The 22,481-nt window shown below is 35.5% G+C and overlaps 1 protein-coding gene across 1 annotated transcript in view; it reads right to left on the bottom strand.

The window, feature by feature from the left end:
* The window catches only part of prkar1b (protein kinase, cAMP-dependent, regulatory, type I, beta), a 119,174-nt gene that overhangs the window by 4,752 nt on the left and 91,941 nt on the right, over positions 1-22,481 (bottom strand). The window contains exons 8-9 of the mRNA XM_073849108.1: positions 20,313-20,373; positions 9,612-9,733 (exon numbers count right to left, since the gene is read on the bottom strand). Coding sequence (XP_073705209.1) covers positions 9,612-9,733; positions 20,313-20,373 — 183 coding nt within the window. The remainder of the gene's footprint in view (positions 1-9,611; positions 9,734-20,312; positions 20,374-22,481) is intronic.

Genomic DNA, 22,481 nt, shown 5'->3' with positions numbered 1-22,481 from the left:
ATTGCTTAGCAACACCCTAGAAACCACATAAATTCGAAGAAAAAAAAAACACTTAAAAAGCTTTAGAAATTGCATAGTGTGGCGGGAGGAGCAAACGACAGACACAGTAGGTGTGGCGTCAGGCCTCGGAGAGGCTTTTATTAAACATAATAAAATAAAACAAGTGTCCAAAGGGGTAAAAAGTGTCCAAATTAAACAGGGGATCTGGTGTCCTCAAGTGCTGGGGGTTCCGTGAAGGAGGGGCAGTGTTCAGTAGGGAAGGGTCCAGGTAAGCGACGGTGATGAGGCTTCATTCAATTCCGGTAATCCTCATCACACACCACCAGCCCGGGATGTTTTGCGCCCCTCCTCTCTCCCACACACACCCACTCCCATCGGGAGCCTGGTGAAGGGCGGCGAATAAGGGACGGGGTGGTGATGATAATTAGGGGGGAGGCAGCCGACTCGTCACATTAGCGAGAAAAACCAATAGAAAAACCATTTAGAATGTAGGGCTGGACAATATATGGAACGATATTGTGAGGCGCGTTTAGTCAATGAAGCCGGTATCGAATGCAATATTAAGCTCGATATGGCGTAGCTTGTCAGAGATTTACGTCTCTGTGTATTAATTGCCGCTCCAGCGGAACCTGAGCGGAACGCACGTGATGGAGATATACTACTAATCAAAGTACCGGCTTCATTGACTAAACGCACCTCACAATATCGTTCGATATATTGTCCAGCCCTATTAGAATGCTTTAGAAACTGCATAGCAACACCCTAGAAACCACATCAATTTGAAAAACCACTTAGAATGCTTTAGAAATTGCATAGCGAGACCCTAGAAATCACATATATTTGAAAAACCATTTAGAACACTTTAGAAACTGCATAGGGACACCCTGGAAACCACATAAATTCAAAAAATCACTTAGAATGCTTTAGAAATTGCATAGCGAGACCCTAGAAATCACATATATTTGAAAAACCATTTAGAACACTTTAGAAACTGCATAGGGACACCCTAGATACCACATAAATTCCTAAAAACACTTTAGAACTTGCATAGCAACACCATAGCAACCACTAATAACAGTCTAGCAACCACATAAGACTTATAACACTTTCATAGCAACACTCTAGAAACCACCCATAACTAGAAACTGCATAACAATGTGCTAACCACTTTAGAAATTGCATAGCAACACTATAGATACCACATAAATCCCTAAAACCACTTATAACAATTTGGAACTTGCATAGCAAAACCCTAGAAACCACATAAATTCCTAAAACTACTTAGAATACTTTGGAACATGCATAGCAACACCCCAGCAACCACCTATAACACTACAAACCATATAACAAGTTGCTGCAACAACTTAAATCCTTTACAAATTGCATAGCAACACCCTAGAAACCACATAAATTCCTAAAAGCACTTAAAACACTTTAGAACCTGCATAGCAACACCCTGGCAACCACTAACAACAGTCTAGCAACCACACAACAAGGTGATAGAACGACTTGGAGCACATTAGAAATGACATAACACCCTAGCAACCATCCATAACACTCTACAAACCACATAACAAGGTGATACAATAACTTAAACACTTTATAAATTGCATAGTAACACCCTAGAAACAACATAAATTCCTGAAAGCACTTAGAGCACTTTAGAACTTGCATAGTAACACCCTAGCAACCTCCTATAACATTATAGCAAAATATAACAAGATGTTACACTACTTGGAGCACATTAAAAATGGCATAACACCCTAGCAACCACCCATAACATCCTAGAAACCATATCAATTTCTAAAACCACATACATTCCTAAAACCACAAACAACACTTTAGAATCTGCACAGCAACACCCTGGCAACCACTAATAACAGTCTAGCAACCACATAAGACAGTAAAATCACTTACGACACTTCTGAAATTGCATAGCAACATCCCAGAAACCACATAAATTCCTAAAATTACTTAAAACACTTTAGAACTTTTATAGAAACTCCCTGGCAACCATTCTAGCAGCCACAACAGAGTGCTAAAACCACCTGTGGCAACCACCTATGTAGATAACTTTGCCAGGGTTGAGCACTAGTCATATTTTCTTTAGTAAAATGTGAAAATCAGGTCTAGACTATATGCAATTTCACTGCTATCTTACGAAGCTCTGTAATATTAGCTGTAAGACTAGCTGCCAGATCTCCAAACACCCTACTGCCTGCTGTGTCTCCTTCAATCACAGGATGCATGCCTCTTCCAAGTACTGTACGAACATCTGCCGATGGAAAGGCATTATGTTACAGAGGTCCACAGCTGTGGGACTGCCTCACTGCCAATATGAAGAATCAGACACGCTGCCAACATCTTATTCAAAGTCTAGAACACAAACATTCCAGTTCAGTCAGGCATATAGCTAAGGTAACTCATGCATACATGCTACCATTTACACCTGAGGGCATCAAGCTCAATTGGGCACCAAAGACTCCAAAGATAGTTTGGGATGGCAATGTGGTTAACTTGCAGTTTACTCACGTTCAGTAAAGTCTACTGCTGGCGTCTAGGCGGCCGGCTCTCCACGTCTCAGTCCCTTTTAGGAGAATCATGCCATCTAATTTGCCTTTGACACAAAAATACTAATAAATCTTCTCCTGCATTGATGTGTGCATGTTAGGTATGCATATTTTTTACACTTTCATGGGATGAAGCAGGCAGAACTATCTTTAACATTTTATTTTCTCACACTCGTTCACACAAAACACACAAACACTACTTATCTTGCAAGTTACAAATTACTGATTAGTATAATTACGCTGCCAAGTAAGATTCCCTCTTTTGACCAGAATGTAAGGCAGTAATCAAATGTATTAGAGAAGTTACAGAAATAAAAGGTGTATTTCAATTAAAGTTTATTTTATTTTTAATTGTAACAATATTTGTATAATTTTATATCATAATTACATTTTGATTTCATTTTTATTAATTTAATATTTTTTTTCTATTACATTTATCAATTTCACACATTTGTTGCTTGTTAGATTGAGTCACGGAGCAACTATGATTTGATGAGTCACACATAAAGTGATTTCACCATGTATAACGTTCCATCATTTTAATTTGGACCGTGTTAAATGTGATGATTCGTGATATGGTTTATTACCCATACAGCTGCTGTCAGACTGTCTTAATCATGTGAGAGCAGCGGGCCAATTAGAGATCTCTGTGCTATACTTCTGCTGATTTGTTTGCTTTTGGGTGTTTGTGTTAGTTTATTCTCTCCGCCAATGTTTTTTAAGGGGAATGTATGTTAAATAGGTTTTCCCACAGATGCCGAAACAATTAGTTGCCCATTGTGAGACTTATAATATGATAGCAATGCAAAACCAACAGCTCCAGGGCATCCCCATGATGTCATACCTCTGGAGAGCACGTCCCCAGCCAAGAACCGGCACATACCAGAACGCTGATCCGCTGGGGTCACACCGAAACATTCAAAGCTTAAAACCTAGCTGAAAAGCTTTTTTAAAGAAAAAAAAAGTGGACTCTGTCATTATGTACCACATAATTATAGGCACATTCAAATCGGAATAAGATGAAAGCCAGCCCTGGAACATTAAAAATTCAATGTTCTGACTTGTTTTCACATTTTCTCACAGGGTTAGGTCTTTTGTACATTAATGTTATTCAAAAGTACTGCAAGACAATTTGACCATTTAAACAGAATGCTACAGACAATCTATAATTAATCAAAGCCATACATGTAGCCTCAGGTTGAACTAATAATTGTTCTGTATGAATATGACCTGCCCTTACATCACCATTTTGGCCTGAGTGCAGTGGTGGACAGTAACGAAGTAGTTGTAATTCGTTACTGTACTTAAGTACATTTTTCAAGTATCTGTACTTTACTGGAGTAGTTTTATTTTGAGTAACTTTTACTTTTACTTCACTACATTCCAAAGCATAATATCGTACTTTTTACTCCACTACATTTAATAAAACATGTCGTTACTCCTTATAATATATTACGTGCTCCGAGACGCAGAAGCAGTGTCTGATTAATGAACAAACTGATTCTTTTCAATCGGTTCGCAAATCGCCACAAGCGATTCATTCACGAATTGGACTGATCCAATTGCAGCTGTTCAAACTCACTGATTCAAATGAGCCGTTTAGAGCGAGTCTCCAGTCATCTGAATTCACAAATAAGAACCGGGAGATTGTGAGCGCGCGCGACTGATGCTGCGAAAAGTAAGATATAATGTCGAGTTTTAGGATTAATTATTGCAATTGTCAGTTGTTTGCGAACTAAATCTGCTGTAAAGGGTGATGTATTTAAGCCCGCTGAAATGATTAAATGCAGACACATCAACATCGTCTCTTTTTAGGTAAAAAAACGAAACATTAAAATAACACAGATTAAATCAAATAACTCATAACGTTACACGTTCATATTCCTCGCTGCTGTAACCTCAACAGTTTTATTAAAATGCTACGCATTTAGCCCTATGTGACGTCTGTTTTTATATTGTTTATTAACGGTATACTTTTTTATATTGTTTGAATGAACTAGCCTAGTATACAGAAATAAATGTTTATTCATAACCATACTGAAAATAAGTAAATATTGTTAGCTGATGCTAACTGTCTAGCTAACAAGCTTGCTGGTGCTAAGTTGAGGTAATTTTCAGATATGAAGTCCAAATATTTATAATCAACCACCTAGACAGATTACATCTGAGGGAAAAGAAAATATGTGATGTTCAGATGGTAACTACAGTAATTATCAAAGTGTGAAGTGATGCCCTCTGGGGACATTTGGCCAGGGGTGTTTTTACACCACAGACAATGTTTGAGAAAAAAGAAAAATATTATGAAAATATAATTACATTTTTCTTCCTAACTTCAGGCCTTATTCTCATATCATTTATAACTGTGCCGTTCCGCAAAATAACAAGCTTTAAAACACTTTTCTTACTGGTGAAAATGAGATGGTCAAATCAGTTTTCTCTCAGGTAACGTTACAATGCAATGTAAGCTTCACAGTGAACATTGTCAACGTAGACCATATCTATCAACAACAAAAATCTATCTTGACTCCATATAGGCTAGTGGTTATTTTGGGAAAAACCAAGGCTTATAGTAGGATTATAAAAAATATATATGCTAATATAAATTTATAGCCTTTATAAAATTGCAAAATATGTCAGTACTTTTTTACTTAAGTACACAAAAAATGTAGTACTTTTGTACTTTCACTCAAGTAAAATGGAAAAAGGAGTACTTTTACTTTTACTGGAGTAATATTCTATTATACGTATCTGTACTTTTACTCAAGTACTTGATTTGTGTACTTCGTCCACCACTGCCTGAGTGGAAAATTATAATTCATTCCTGTGATGCAAAGCTGAAGTTTGAATCTTCAGCGTCATTTGATCCTTCAGAAATCATTCTAATATGCTGATTTCCACAAGAAACATTTCTTATTATTATCAATGTTGAAAAGTTGTGCTGTTTCATATTTTTGTGGAAACTCAAATTATTCAGTTTGCTCTGTTCTATTCTTTTTATTCTGTCTGTTCAATGCTATTCTGTTAAAGGGGTCCTATTATGCTCTTTTACAAAATCTTTATTTTGTTTTGGGGGTGCACTAGCTTGGTGGTTCGGAAAATGCATTATTTTTTCACATAATTTACATGACTGCAATAGGTTTCTCCCCAGCCTGGCACAAATGGCTCGATTAGTTCTGGGTTTGATGAAGGCCCACCTTCTGGAAAACAAAATGTGTTGTGATTGGTTAGGAGTCCCACTGCGATGCGATTGGGGAACAGCTTAGACGCCGTTTCAGTCCTGCCATGCCCCTTCCCAAAGCAGCAATTTCCGTGTACAACTGTTAGCGCAAGCTAGATTAAAGTGATTCTTATGTTTTAAATATGGATATTTTTCTTACAAAAACAAATCGGTTTACTACAGGAGGCTTTTATTGACCCCCCTCTGAGGCACTTTTTATAATGGATTGATGCACTTGGACTTGTTTTGGACTGATGGAGAGAAACACTAGCCTATGCCATTCTAAAGCTTGGTAGTGCCAGGATAATTTTTAATATAACTTTGATTGCATTTGTCATATACACCTAGGATTCATGGAGGGTGAGTAAATAATCCGCTACAGTAGTGTTGGTCCTATTGTCAGCCTGCGAGATCGATAATAAGGCTAGTGAAGCTATCTACACAGTATCATGAATAAATCTCTTCACTCGTCTATGGCGCGGCTTCAACGCGGCAACCGATGATCGTCACTCTAGTCAATGCATTGTGTTTTGACCCTCTATTCTGCACACGTCAACGGCGCGGCTCCAACAAGGCGACCGGAGCAGTCCATGGCCACTTTAGTCAATGCTTACATTTATACCATCAAAAAAAAAAAAAACAAAAAAAAAAAAAACTAAATATCTCCCTTTGGAGTGTAACTTTGTAGATGTTTTTTATGCCCAAATATACGCACCCACACACTGACTAAATTTCAAAAAGTAAAGAAGGATAATAGGACCCGTTTATTTGTGTGCTGTACTTTCTTTAATTCTGCTTGTCCTGCTCTAGTTTGCATTTCTCTCATCTTGTGTTCATCTGGGTCAGGGAAGAGCAGGGCAGAGAGACAGATAAAAATAAATGAAGAAGACTGCAGCATGAGACACAGCTCTGTCTTACTGCTTGTTTGTCTCTCTCTCTTCCTCCGTCTCTGCCTGATTCCCAGCGCGGGGTGGCCAGCGGTTCAGTGATGGAATGTAGGCTGCAGACTTTCACACAGGGTCAGGCCCAGACTCCAGACCTGAGCGAGGGAACCAGGGAGCGCTTTACAGACACTGACATGGCCTTGGGAAGGCAAAGCTGTGTGGGTGTCATTGTCCAGCTCTGGTCTCATAGTTCATGCTTTCTGCTTCTTGTTTGTCTTCTGCCTTTTATCTTTTTCACCGCTTTCACTTTTGTGGTTAGGACTTTCATTCATAAACACACACCCACATCTAATGACACACTAAATAGGAGGATCACAAGACACATATTGACACAAAGTTTGTATCTTGCAGTTTGAAACTGACATGTTTTTCGATTCATCACAGTATGGTTTCGTTCCAAAGCCTAGTAAGCTGCCTTGCTGTCTGCTTCTTTCTAACTAAATCATGTTCATAATTTATGTCTCTTGGATTATCTGCCATCTTGGATGGACTTTCTACAACTGAGCTTGTTGCAGTTCAATCTGCATTTGAAAGATTAGTTCACTTTCAAAATAAAAATTTCCTGATGATTTACTCACTCCCATGTCATCCAAGATGTTCATGTCTTTCTTTCTTCAGCCGAAAAAGAAGTTTTTTGAGAAAAACATTCCAGGATTTTTCTCCATATAGTGGACAGCCATTTTCAGATCTCTCCAGAGATGATCAATTGGGATCAAGTCCGGGCTCTGGCTGGGCCACTGTGTGTAGCTACTCCTTTGTTATCTTGGCTGTTTGCTTAGGTTCATTGTCCTGTTGAAAGAAAAACTGACGCTTCTGTCTGAGGTCCAAAGCACTCTGGAGCAGGTTTTCATCAAAGATGTCTCTGTACATTGCATTTCATTCATCTTTACCTCGATTCTAACTAGTCTCCCAGTCCCTGCCACTAAAAAACATCCCCACAGCATGATGCTGCCACCACCATGCTTCACTGTAGAGCTGGTATTGGCCAGGTGATGAGCGGTGCCTGGTTTCTTCCAGACATTATGGTTGGAATTCAGGCCAAAGAGTTCAATCTTTGTTTCTCAAGGTCCGAGAGTCAGGTGCCTTTTGGCAAACTCCAGACGGGCTGTCATGTGCCTTTTACTGAGGAATGACTTCCATCTTGCCACTCTACCATACAGGCCTGATTGGTGGAGTGCTGCAGAGATGGTTGTTTTTCCGGAAGGTTCTTCTCTCTTCACAAAGAAACACTGGAGCTCTAACAGAGTGACCATCAGGTTGGTCACCTCTCTGGCTAAGGCCCTTTTAGGAAGAGTCCTGGTGGTTCCAAACTACTTAATTGTGCTCATTTGGACATTCAATGCTGCAGAAATTCTGTACCCTTCCCCAGATCTGGCCCTTCAACCTACTGATCTCCACTGAAGTCCACTATATGGAGAAAAATCCTAGAATGTTTTTTTTCTCAAAAAAATTAATTTAGATAAGACCACAATAGAACTGAGCAAATGGAATAAAATGCATTACATTCTGTCCACTTACTAAAGACATTTCCTTTGGAAACCAGATTTGCAAGTGCTTCTATGTGTTTGTCTGTCTGTCTCAAGCCACACACACACACACACAGACATCTGGACACAGCAGCAGGTTTCCTACATTCTCAGTCAGTCACACTCACACAGACTCAACACTGGCGAGTGTCTCCTTCCATTGTTCATCAACTAAGAACTAACCTTTCTGCTACAAACCTGTGTTGTCCCAGATTTACTTCATATGGCTCATCAATCTCAGACTCATAACATTCCCCAAAGGAAGAATTCTTGCAAAGCCTTTTCCAAATGCACATGACGTTACCTGAATACCATCAATCTCAAATGCACCTGTGTGATGTTTGGCTACTCAACATCAGGAATGTTTTATCAAACTTATGAGCAGGCCAATCCAAAAATCTAAATTCTCCTTCAATGGGATTTTTGTCTGCCAGAAATAAATCATAAATCCACTATATCTCCTCAACAAGCCTTGTTATTAGGGGAATCATTCATGACTGTGGCACAAAAGTGGTTCAGGATGAGTTACAAACTTTAATAGTTAGTATTAGAGGTTTGCTCAAATCACTAACCTGAGCAAAAATGAAAGTCTTGCCTTAGGAATCACCATTAATAAGCAAGCAATAAGCAGGTGGATTCATGGCAGAACAAGTTGGGAACATGAGGCAGCCAAATGAAGGTTTTGAGCTCTACTTCACTCAACAGCCTGATTATATTAGTACTCCAACCTTCACGGAGGAGAAAATGAGAAAGAAAAAAGAGAGGCGCTGAAAATATGAGAACAGACACGAACGGGATAAGAGCCCCCTCCAGACTTCACAACATCTTCATAAATGTGGAGTTAATCAAAATACTGTTCAAAGATCTGGCAGAGAATAAGAAGAATGCTGAATCAGCACCACCAGGGCTTTCAGAAATGTAAATGTGCTCTTTGGTGTTGAAAGCACAAAGCGAGAGTGTCAGCTAATGCAATAGGGGATAGAAAAAAAAAACAAAGAGAAATAAACTTACGTGCACAATAGGTTCAACATATAGTAGGACTCTATCGCAAAAACTACCTCACAATGTTATAATTCAATATTCGTACAGAATTCGGTTCAAAATTCCTTTGGTCAACAGACACCTATGTCAGATTGTTTTGTAATAAAAGTTAAAATACTGCTTTCCCCTTTAAACTTGAACCTTCAGAAAGTGTCAATACCAAAATCCCCAAGGAACCTTGAGAGGAACCAAGGAGAGCCATTCTCCTCTAGTCGGCTTGGAGGAACAAGTACTTAAAAGACTGTTATTGTGGATACCAAATTAGTGGGATTGTTCTTCACTAACTGTAATGAACAAGCATAGAGTCATTTACCTCTGTTATAATGAAGAAATCATCTCCAGGTTCTCCCTGCACTACGATCTTCTCTCCATCTTCAGACTGCACAGGCTCCAGGGCATCGGCCACAGTCAACCTCTCCCACTTATCAAGGGATTCTGTAAGACACAAGAGTTTAACGTTAAGGAAGACAAAAACTTTCAATTTGATTTTCCTTTTTGGCTCTTAAGGGACATGAACAGCTAAATATCAACATCAACCATTGAACTCAGGGTTCAAAGGTTGAGAATAATAATAATAATAACAATGTTACTAGAGGGAGTACATCTTTGGGTAGAGAGTGAATGGATTCAGTTTACGGTTTTCAATTTAGGAATGATTTTGCAGATTCATAACAATTTGACTCAATCTGATTCACAATAAGATTTGACTCAGGAATGATTTTAGCAAAATTAAAACAATTTGATTCAATTAGCTGCAGAATGAGATTTGATTTAGAAAGATTTTTGCTGATTCAAAACAATTTGATTCAATCGGATTCACAATGAGGTTTGATTCAGAAATATTTTTTGCATATTCAGAACAATTTGATTCAACCTGATTCACAATGATGCTTGATTCAGGAATGATTTCTGCTGATTCAGAAAGAGTTTAATAGATTAAGTCCAATTCACAATTAACTTTTGACTCAAGAATGATTTTGCAGATTTAGAACAGTTCGACAAAATCTGATTTACAATGAGCTTTAATTCAGGAACAATTTCTGCAGATTCAGAATTATTTAAATTCAATCCAATTCACAGTGAGGTTTGATTCAGGAATAATTTCTTTTTTAATTATTTTATTTTTTAATTTGCAGACATACAGAGTGTATTACCTCAGTTACAAAATGAAACAGGGTGTCCGATACGTGAAGAAACAAGAAACAAACAAAATAAACAACAAGCCCCCCACCCGCAACCCACATACAAAATAAACAAATAAATAAACAAATTACAATAAAATTAAGGTCTAGTCAAATGATCCCCTACTAATTCTCTAAAGAGATGGTCCAGATGTTACATTTACTTCCCCAATAGTACCCAGTATAGGGCTCCATATTTTGTAAAAGCATCTCAATGATCCTTTGTAAGAGTATATGATTTTTTCAAGTTGGATGCATTGCAATACCTCTCGTATCCAATCCTCATGTGATGGGGGAAAGGCATGTTTCCATTTAAGGAGGATTGCACGCCTAGCTAACAAAGTGGTAAAGGCTATGACACAGCGATTTGTAGCTGGGGGAAGTCCAAACAGAACAGTCAGTACATTAGGGGCAATGGTGGTGTTGAGGGCCTGCGAAAGTGTTCTAAAAATGTCTGACCAGTAGTCCGTTAGCCTTTGATTGATTCAATCAGATTGACAATGAGGTTTGCTTCAGGAATAATTTTTGAAGATTCAGAATGTTTTGATTCAATTCGATTCACAATGAGGTTTGCTTCAGGAACAATTACTGCAGATTCAAAATTATTTTATTAGATCCGACTGGCAATGAGATTTGATTCAGGAACAATTTCTGCAGATTCAGACTGATTTGATTTAAATTCGATTCACAATGAAGTTTGCTTCAGGAAAAGTTTTTGCAGATTCAGGAAGTTTTGATTAAATCCGATTTACAATGAGGTTTAATTCAGGAATAATTTCTGCAGATTCAGAACAATTTGATTATATCTGATTTACAATAAGGTTTGATTCAGGAATAATTTTTGCAGATTAAAAATGATTTGATTCAATCCAATTCACAATGAGGTTTAGTTCAGGAACAATTTCTGCAGATTCAGAACGATTTGATTCAATCTGATTCACAATAAAATTTGATTCAGGAACATTTTTTGCAGATTCAGAATGTTTTGATTCAATCCAATTCACAATGAGGCTTGATTCAAGAACAATTTTCGCAGATTCAGAATGGTTTGATTCAATCCAATTCACCCTGATACTTGATTCAGGAACAATTTCTGCAGATTCAAAATTATTTGATTCAATCCAATTCACAATGAGATGTGATTCAGGAACAATTTTTGCAGGCTGATTTGATTCAATTCGATTGACAATAAGGTTTAATTCAGGAATACCTTTTGCAGATTCAAAATGATTGCATTCAAACCGATTCACAATGAGATCTGATTCAATCTGATTCACAATGAGGTTTGCTTCAGGAATATTTTTTTGCAGATATAAAACAATTCAATTCAATCCGATTCACAATGAAGGTTGCTACAGGAACAATTTTTGCAGATTCAGAATGATTTGATTCAATCATATTCACAATGAGGTTTGCTTCAGGAACAATTACTGCAGATTCAATATTATTTTATTCAATCCGACTGGCAATGAGATTTGATTCAGGAACAATTTCTGCAGATTCAGACTGATTTGATTTAAATTCGATTCACAATGAAGGTTGCTACAGGAACATTTTTTGCCGATTCAGAATGTTTTGATTCAATCCGATTCACAATGAAGGTTGCTACAGGAACAATTTTTGCAGATTCAGAATGTTTTGATTCAATTCGATTCACAAAGAGGTTTGCTTCAGGGACATTTTTTTCTGATTCAGAATGATTTGATTCAATTCAATTCACAATGAGGTTTGCTTCAGAAACAATTACTGCAGATTCAAAATGATTTTATTCAATCCGACTGGCAATGAGATTTGATTCAGGAACAATTTCTGCAGATTCAGACTGATTTGATTTAAATTCGATTCACAATGAAGGTTGCTATAGGAACAATTTTTGCAGATTCAGAATGTTTTGATTCAATTCGATTCACAATGATGTTTGCTTCAGGGACATTTTTCAGATTCAGAATGATTTGATTCAATCAGATTCACAATGAGGTTTGCTTCAGGAATAATTTTTGAAGATTCAGAATGTTTTGATTCAATTCGATTCACAATGAGGTTTGCTTCAGGAACAATTACTGCAGATTCAAAATTATTTTATTAGATCCGACTGGCAATGAGATTTGATTCAGGAACAATTTCTGCAGATTCAGACTGATTTGATTTAAATTCGATTCACAATGAAGGTTGCTATAGGAACAATTTTTGCAGATTCAGAATGGTTTGATTCAATTTGATTCACAACGAGGTTTGCATCAGGGACATTTTTTTCAGATTCAGACTGATTTGATTTAATCTGATTCACAACAAAATTTGATTCAATTTTAATTAATGATTTGATTATCCATTTGATTAACATTTAAGTTTATTCATAGGATTATGTGTCTTAAGCAAGAAAAAGACTCACTATAATAGGGACAAGTTATAATGAAAGTTGTAGACTTTCCATCTATCCAAAAGTAACAAGGAGTCAGACAGATATTTTTAGAGACCATTTTAAGAAAGCTTTGCTTTTTTAGTTTTTTCAGTGAGCATCCGGTGGTCCTTGAGCGACCAGTGGGTGTGCCACCAGAGGCTCAGACTAATGCTTTTATAAATAAACCGACTAATCAGAAAGACACCAAGGCTTATCGTGAACTTCCTGCAGAATGTGAGGACTGCATCTCGACCTAGAAGAGCTTCTGTTGCTTGTGGACTATTGAAGCCATGGCTGTGAGAAATGAAACCGCCAAAGCCATCATTCAATACCCACCACATTCCAGAAACCCTTCCCACCTTCCAGCATCCATCACATGCGTGTACCACACACGAACACGACCACACTTAAACCCTCTAGACTCATGCAGCGGCGCTCCATCCTCCAGCTGCAAACAATAACAAACGCCTCTGCCCTTCACTGTTTGCACGCTCTGTCATTTATCATCTCCCATCATCCCATCACAGTGCATTTTCCTTCATCCCAGTGTAGGACAGTAGCGGGCCATCATATCAGATCAGAGCTCATAATAGCGTTAACGTTTAAACAGTTAAAAGGGGCCGCTTGTGTGTGACTGAGGTGTGTGTTTGTGTGTTGGGGCCGGCCTGTCTGCATGCCCCAGACTAATGGTCACTTTATCAGGCTGGCTAAGACATCCTCACGCCCGGGCAGACGTCCACCTGCTTCAGTCGTAACATGAGCCGCAAGTGAGGGAAAAAAATTCAACATTGCATGCTTCAACTAAGAAAAAAAAAGTGTGTATGTGTGTGTCTATCTTAGCACCTTAGCCTTTTAGGACATTGTAATATAATACATAAACATATACAAGACCTTTTTAAAAAAAATGTATTTAATAATATTGACTGTAGTTATATAATAATAACATTTATTAATTGTTACATTTTATTTACATGCACCAATATGATAATAAAAATAAATATTTTCTGATTATTGCCATTATTTCTCTTTTTTTAATGAGAAAAAGACAGAATGGTTATTTTTATGTAATATTTAATAATAATACTACTAATAATAATAATAATAATAATAACATTTATTTTATAAAGGGCCTTTAAATGTCGCTTCTCAAAGCGACATTTAATATTTAATAAGATTAAATATATTTAAATATAAAATTTAAAATAAATTTACTTATCATTGCTATTATTTTCCTTTTTTCAGAATGTACATTTTTATGTAATATTTAATAATAATAAATATATTTTTTTATAAAGCGCCTCTCAAAGTGACATTTATTTTTGAATAATTTTAAACATATTTATATATATAATATTAAATATTACATTTTTATTTACATGCACCATTTATTTAAAATAAAAACAAATATTTGCTTTTTATTGCTATTATTTCAATTTTCATAATAAGGGCAAAACAGAACGTTCATTTTATGTAATATTTAATAATAATAGTAATAATAACATTTATTTTATATAATTAGCTTATCATTGCTACAAGACTGAATGTAATGTTTTTTTAAATGCAATATTTAATAATAATACTAATGTTTATTTTAAGTGCCTTTAAAAATAGCATCTCAAAGCCACACTTATTATTGGATAATATTATGTTTAAATATAATATTTAATATTCAATTTTTATTTACATGCACCAATATGACAACAAAAATAAATATTTGCTTATCATCGCTATTATTTATATTTTTTTAATGAGGACAAGACAGAATGCTAATTTTTATGTAATATTTAATAATAATAATAATAACAACATTTATTTTATAAAGCACCTTTAAAAGTCACTTCTAAAAGCGACATATTTAATATTTAAAAAACTTAAATATATTTAAATGTATTGAATATTATATTTTTATTTGAATTAACAAATATGACAATAAAAAATAAATATCTGCTTATCATTACTATTATTTCTCTTTTTTAATGAGGACAAGAAATAATGTTCATTGTTATGTAATATAATAATAATAACAATATAAATAATAATAAACATTCTTTTATAAAGTGCCTTTAAAAATAGTTTCCCAAAGCAAATATTTCATATTTAATAATATTAAAATATCTTAAAATGGGTTTTGTTCCCAACTAGAGGCATAACACATATCAAATATAATACATAAAATATAATACACAAAAAATGTAGAAAACTTAATAAAGATAATGTTAAAAAAATAAACAAAATAAATACTTGTTTTTATTTAGTAATATTATATTTATATATAACACTTAATTATTACCATTTTATTTGCATGCAACAATATGACAATAAAAATAACTATATTTGCTTATTATTTCTTACTGTTCTAGTTTTTAATGGACAAGACAATATTTAGTAATATTATTTTTTTTTAATTATATTTACATAATATTATATCATTATAATGTATATTGCATATAATAATATATATATAGTTTTTTTATTTTTATATTTATTTTATATTTATATATTTACTTACTGTTTATTTATATACATAAATATGACTAGAATATTTGCTGGACCTGGAATATTTGCTTTATAAAATTTAACTAAATATATTTTACTTTGTAAGCTGTGTTTCATACATTACTACACCACTGATAAAAGACAACAGACCTTTTTTGTGAAATTTTGCTAATGTGACCAAACCTTAACAGCATTTTTTTTAAAGGCAAGACCTCAGAAGTTTCAAGTCCTCACAAACCATCACAAAACACTTAGAGACTTCACGAAACAGTGCCGATTTCACAGCAATCTCAAAGAAATCTTACGCAAACAAAAACATGCCCCCCTCAAAGGCGAGAAGACGAGCGAAGAAAAGAGGGCTGAAGAGCGAGAGAGCTGGGCGTTTGAAGACAGGCCGTGACAGGGCTGTGAAACGGAGAACACAGAGAGAAAGAAAAACAGAGGAAACCGAGAGGAGGAGTGTGTTTGTTCAGCCATTTAATAACCCCATTTAGAGCGACGAGTGACCTCAGGGTGCTGAATGACGAGGGGTCACCGCAGAACTGACCATCTTAATGTTCATCTCTCTCGCTCCTCTTTGTCTCTCTCACCAAACAAAACCGCTGGAATGCAAGTCAGGGTAGAACTGGCGTTGTGTGCCGCAGCGGTGTCTGTCAATCAAGGCGACGCTCTCAGAAAGAAGGGTTCTTCAGAGAATTCTGCATATTAAGGTTCCAAAGGGGGGTTTTGCTGTGATGCCATAGAAGAACCATTGATGGAACCATAGATTCTAATAAGGAACCTTTATTTTTTAAAAGTGTAGAACCTTCAGCTTCTAAAGAAGCATTTTTGGCAACATTTTTGGTTACTATATATACTCTTAAAAATAAAGGTGCTTCACGATGCCATAGAAGAACCTCTTTGTCTAAATGGTTCCATAAAGAAGCTTTAACATCTAAAGAACCTTTTTGTTTCACAAAAGGTTCTTTGTGGCAAAAGAAGGTTCTTCAATGTAATACAAAGTTGAGAAAGAAATGGTTCTCTAAGTCTTTGACTGAATGGTTGTTTGTGGAACCAAAAATGGTTCCTCCATGGCATTGCTGTGAAGAACCTTTTAAAGCACCTTTTAGGAGTGTAGAGCTTTGAAGGTATAAAAAGTTCATTTACAGGTTCTTCTGATCAATGTTTTGAATTTAGAGTTATTTAAAGCACCAGCACATGATGTTTTCTAAAGAACCTGAGAATAAAAAGTTGAAATTAAAAAATAAAAATACTGTTCTGTGTCATCCAAGATGTTCGTGTCTTTCTTTCTTAAGTCGAACAGAAATTAAGGTTTCTGAGGAAAACATTTCAGGATTTTTCTCCATATAGTGGACTTTAATGTGGATCAACGGGTTGAAGGTTCAAACTGCAGTTTCAATGCAGCTTCAAAGGGCTCTACCCAATCCCAGCCGAGGAATAAGACTCTTGCCTTGCAAAACGATTGGCTATTTTCTTAAAAAAAAAAAAAAAACGTATATACTTTTTAACCACAAAGGTTCGTCTTGCACTAGCTCGACTTTCATGTTTAAAAGGTCAAGCGTGACGTAGGCGGAAGTACCTGTACCGACCCAGTGTTTACAAAGCGAACATACAAAGAAAGTCAAATGCCCTTTACAGAAAAAAAAAAGATGTCAGATGATTTTGAAGTTGGAGGAGAAAGTGTGAGTTTTTCGCCATACCCTACCTTTTGGAACCTAAGTACACCAATGAAGATTTAACCATGCATGACCTTTCCACTGTGATCACGTAATGCGTGAAGTTGAGTTAGTGCAAGATGAGCATTTGTGGTTAAAATGTCCATAAATTGTTTTGTTTTTTTAAATGACCGACTGTTTCACTAGATAAGACCCTTATTCCTCAACTGGGATTCTTTGGAACTCATTGAAGCTGCATTGAAACTGCAATTTGGACCTTCAACCTGCTGATCCCCATTGGAGAAAAACCCTGGAATGTTTTCCTCAAAAACCTTCATTTCTTTTCGACTGAAAAAAGAAAGACATGAACATCTTGGATGGCATGGGGTGAGTAATCATCAGGATGTTATTCTTTAAGTGAACTAATCCTTTAAAGGTTTTTCATGGAACCAGATGCTAATAAAGAACCGTTACTTTTTAAAAGTGTAGAACCTTCAGCTTCTAAAGAACCGTTTTTGGCAACATTTTTGGTTCTTGAGTTACTATTTGAACATTTGAAGGTAAAACAAAGTTCTTAAAGGTTAATTTAGGTTCAGAGTTATTGAACCACCAGCACATGATGTTTTTCTACAGAACCAGAGAATAAATAAAAAAATTCTGGAAATTTTAGAGTCACTTAAAAATAAAACTCTGGTTCTAACAATGGTTCTAATGAGAAGATTCTTTTTTTTTTTATGGTGTACACCTGCATACAGTCGTGGCCAAACATTTTGAGAATTACATAAATATTAGAAATTGGAGAGGTTGCTGCTTAAGTTTTTATAATAGCAATTTGCTTATACTCCAGAATGTTATGAAGAGTGATCAGATGAATTGCATAGTCCTTCTTTGAAAATGAAAATTAACTTAATCCCGAAAAAACTTTCCACTGCATTGTTAAGAAGGCTTCAGGGCATCCAAGAAAGTCCAGCAAGCGCCAGGATGGTCTCCTAAAGAGGATTCAGCTGCGGGATCGGAGTGCCACCAGTGCAGAGCTTGCTCAGGAATGGCAGCAGGCAGGTGTGAGCGCATCTGACGCACAGTGAGGCCAAGACTTTTGGAAGATGGCCTGGTGTCAAGAAGGGCAGCAAAGAAGCCACTTCTCTCCAAAAAAAACCATCAGGGACAGATTGATCTTCTGCAAAAAGTATGGCGAATGGACTGCTGAGGACTGGGGCAAAGTCATATTCTCCAATGAAGCCTCTTTCCGATTGTTTGGGGCATCTGGAAAAAGGCTTGTCTGGAGAAGAAAAGGTGAGCGCTACCATCAGTCCTGTGTCATGCCAACAGTAAAGCATCCTGAGACCATTCATGTGTGGGGTTGCTTCTCATCCAAGGGAGTGGGCTCACTCACAATTTTGCCCAAAAACACAGCCATGAATAAAGAATGGTACCAAAACACCCTCCAACAGCAACTTCTTCCAACAATCCAACAACAGTTTGGTGAAGAACAATGCATTTTCCAGCACGATGGAGCACCGTGCCATAAGGCAAAAGTGATAACTAAGTGGCTCGGGGACCAAAACCGTGAAATTTTGGGTCCATGGCCTGGAAAATCCCCAAATCTTAATCCCATTGAGAACTTGTGGTCAATCCTCAAGAGGCGGGTGGACAAACAAAAACCCACTAATTCTGACAAACAGCAAAAGAAGTGATTATGAAAGAATGGGTTGCTATCAGTCAGGATTTGGCCCAGAAGTTGATTGAGAGCATGCCCAGTCGAATTGCAGAGGTCCTGAAAAAGAAGGGCCAACACTGCAAATACTGACTCTTTGCATAAATGTCATGTAATTGTCGATAAAAGCCTTTGAAACGTATGCAGTGCTTGTAATTATATTTCAGTACATCACAGAAACAACTGAAACAAAGATCTAAAAGTAGTTTAGCAACAAACTTTGTGAAAACTAATATCTTTGTCATTCTCAAAACTTTTGGCCATGACTGTACACCGTAAAAAAAAAAAAAAAAAAAGTACAAGTTACGAAAATTTTTAAATCTTAAAATTTCACATTTAATTCATAACTTGCCATTTCTTTTTACTTGCAAGTGAAATTTGCTTGTATACCAAAATGCTTCAGTGTTCTAGAAGTTTTTAGATTATTTTTTAAAATATAAATTTTTAAATTAGCAGTCTATAAAAGCCATAGAGTAAAAGAAAAATGTAAATTTAAATTCAAATTTAAAAATTCTGACTTTATTCTCGCAATTCCGAGATTATATCTCACAATTCTGATAAGAAAAATCATTCTCTTTTTTCCCCTCGGCTCAGACTAATGACTCTATATCCCACGCTTCTGGCTTCTCGCTTTTTTACCTTGTAACACCGCAAAAAATGCTTTTCTTACTTAGATTTTTTGTCTTGTTTCTAGCCAAAGTATCGGAAAAAATTCTTAAATCAAGGAGGATTTTCTAGACAAGTAAAAATTATTTTCTTGTTTTCAGAAAAAAACAAGTCAAAATTAAGTGAGTTTTTAATTAAAACAAGCAAAATAATCTGCCAACGGGGTAAGCATAAAAAAAATCTTATTTAAAACAAAAAAACCAAGATTATTTTTCTTACCCCATTGGCAGATTATTTAGCTTGTTTCAAGCAAAAACGCACTTAATTTTGATTTAAGAAAATAATTTTTACTTGTCTAGAAAATCCTTCTTCATTTAAGAATTTTTGCATATTTTGCAGTGAACTGACAAACTTGCTATTGTTGAGTTAAATCGAGTTATAAAATCCGAACTAGGAGATATAAACTTGCATTTGTGAAAATAAAAGCCAGAATTGTGAGATAAAATAGCTAAATGTTATGTAAAATGTTATAGGTTTAAATAGCATTTCATTGCATCCACTATAAACTGCATAATATGTGAATAGTGCATAGACCTACTGTTTAAATCTAATTTTTGCTTTAAAAGCAGAGTAATCATAGCAGGTTTCATCCATTAGTCAGTACGTTTAAACATCTGCGTTTAGCTTCAAATGCCATCTTTGACGACAGTATTCTTTAAAAATGAATTGCATAGCGATTCTGACATCCAAAGGCACAACAATACTTTTTTTTGTCTTATTCCACTGATTTGACCCATTTCCCTCCACCTGTTACCAGTGTTTTTCTTCCACCACAATGCATGCGCAGGTGCAAGTGACTTAACTGTGACGTCTACTCCAAATTGGACTATACAGAAATTTATAAACTAAAATTTGATAGCAACTTACAATAAGAATTACTCTTTTAATGGGACTCATGACTTACCAAGTATAGACACCTTACTGAGGAACTCTTCATACATCTTCCTCTTCCTCAATGTGCTTCCCTAAAAAAAAAAAAAAGAAAAAAAAAAACATTGAAGCAGCAGTTAGAAAAGACACATGGAGGACATCAGGTAACAGAATCCCTTGCCCTCTAATCAGTCTCTACGGAGCAAGAATAAGAAACACGGCGCTGAGAACAAAGCAGGGGGACTTTCCTCAAACACGCTGCTGAAGAAGAACTATAAACATCCAGATTAAAGCAAAGTTTTGGCTTCCTTCTCCTTTGTTCCTAGTGTTGTCTTTTTTTCAGCTCTGTCTCTCTCTAATACTCAAATAAAACACACAGAAACACATTAAGCGGAGACGGTCTCGTAGGAAAGAAAAATCACAAATGATCTTCTGTCAGTTGTTTCTTCAAGAGAGGAATGAGGTTAAATAAAGGACTTAAATGGAGACTGAAGTCTCCGTTCTCAGATTTAAGACATCTCATGTGGCTTACTGCATGTCAACAATTGCGTCATTTGAGTACACTCTTAAAAAATAAAGATGCTTTGAAAGGATCTTCACAGTGATGCCATAGAAGAACCATTTCTGGTTCCACAAAGAACCATCTCTCTTACCTTTTTATAATCTGAAGAACCTTCTGTTGCTGGTTCTTCAGATGTTTAAGGTTTTTTATGGACCCATTTAGACAAAAAAGGTTCTTCTATGGCATCGTGAAGCACCTTTATTTTTAGAAGTGCACATTTAATTTTAGGAGAAACATCTCCTAAAGGAGTCAAAATGTTAATCCGAGATGGACTGTAAACTTTATTAACTAAATCACCTCCAAATGTGAGACGCAAGTGTCCAGCCGCTGACTGACCGTGAAGCTCTTCTCTCTTACGAGGTCAGTGACCTCTCCACCCATGGTGTTTGAGAAGAAGATACAAAAACATCAGAACATCTAAGATGGCCTGCAGACACTGAAGTGAAGCATGACATCGTGATCTACAGCCGTCCGGCAAGTGCTGGTCAAGCTTAATGGATTAGTTCCCCCACATTTCCCAAATAAACACTATATGTTTTCTATAGACAGACTCTGCGGAGCTTGAATAAGTGTCGGTGAGGATCTCTTTACTAGAGGGAATGACAAAGACCATGCGTATAAAATGTGAACTAAAGCACTTCTGATAGAGAAACTTGAGACATATTTATATATACAAAAACTAAGGCCTGGTTTCACAGACAGGGATTAGATTAAACCAGGATTAGGCCATAGTTCAATTAGGACATTTAAGTAATTTTTATAAGCGTGCCTTGAAAAATAAAAACATTACTGGTGTTCATCTTGAGACAAAGCAAAGGCAAAGGCATTGATATGTTTTAAGATCAATTAGTGCAAGTTTCTTTCAGTTGAAACAGCTAAGACTTACATTTTAGTCTGGGACTAGGCTTAAACCTTGTCTGTGAAACTGGTAATGTATTGAATAATTATAATATATTGAGTATTATTAATTGGAGAATAAAAAATGTATGAATAAAAGTAAAAAAAAAAACTAAAATAAATAAAAATATCATATTTAAATAAATAATATTGCAAATGTCTCTGCAAAATGTCTCTCAAATAAATGACCAAAATACAGTGTGTTTTCCTTTAAAGTTAGTCTGGGTAATATATTAAATAAAAGATGTATGAAGAAAAAGCAAAAAGCAAAAAATATCTAAATTTAAATAGAAAAAAATATCAAAATGAAAAAAAAAATAGTTTATATAAATCATGAATGAAATGAAAATAAATAAACGTTAAAGAATAAATACATTAAAATAAATAAACAATTATCATATATAAAATAAAAATAATATATATTTATAAATATATAATTCCCATTATGTCTACTATTTTACAAATTGTAGATTCATTTAAGCATTTATTTTTACAATGATCAGAATTCTCATTAATGTAATGTGAAATATATATATATTTAATATATAATATAATTAAAAATATTATGTTTTACTCATTTCAATTGAGAAGACAATGTTAAAATGTTAATTAAGAAGTAAAATACTTATTAATGTAATGTAATGTAAATTTAATGAGAAAAATATATTTAATATATAATTATATATAATAAATAAATATTTTTTCCTCATAATTTTAACCGAAAAACCTTTTAAAATATATGCT

This window comes from Garra rufa, chromosome 1, assembly GCF_049309525.1.
Source record: "Garra rufa chromosome 1, GarRuf1.0, whole genome shotgun sequence".
Taxonomy (NCBI): Eukaryota; Metazoa; Chordata; class Actinopteri; order Cypriniformes; family Cyprinidae; genus Garra; species Garra rufa.
The sequence above is the reverse complement of the archived record's forward strand: the minus strand, read 5'-3'. Positions and strand labels throughout refer to the sequence as shown.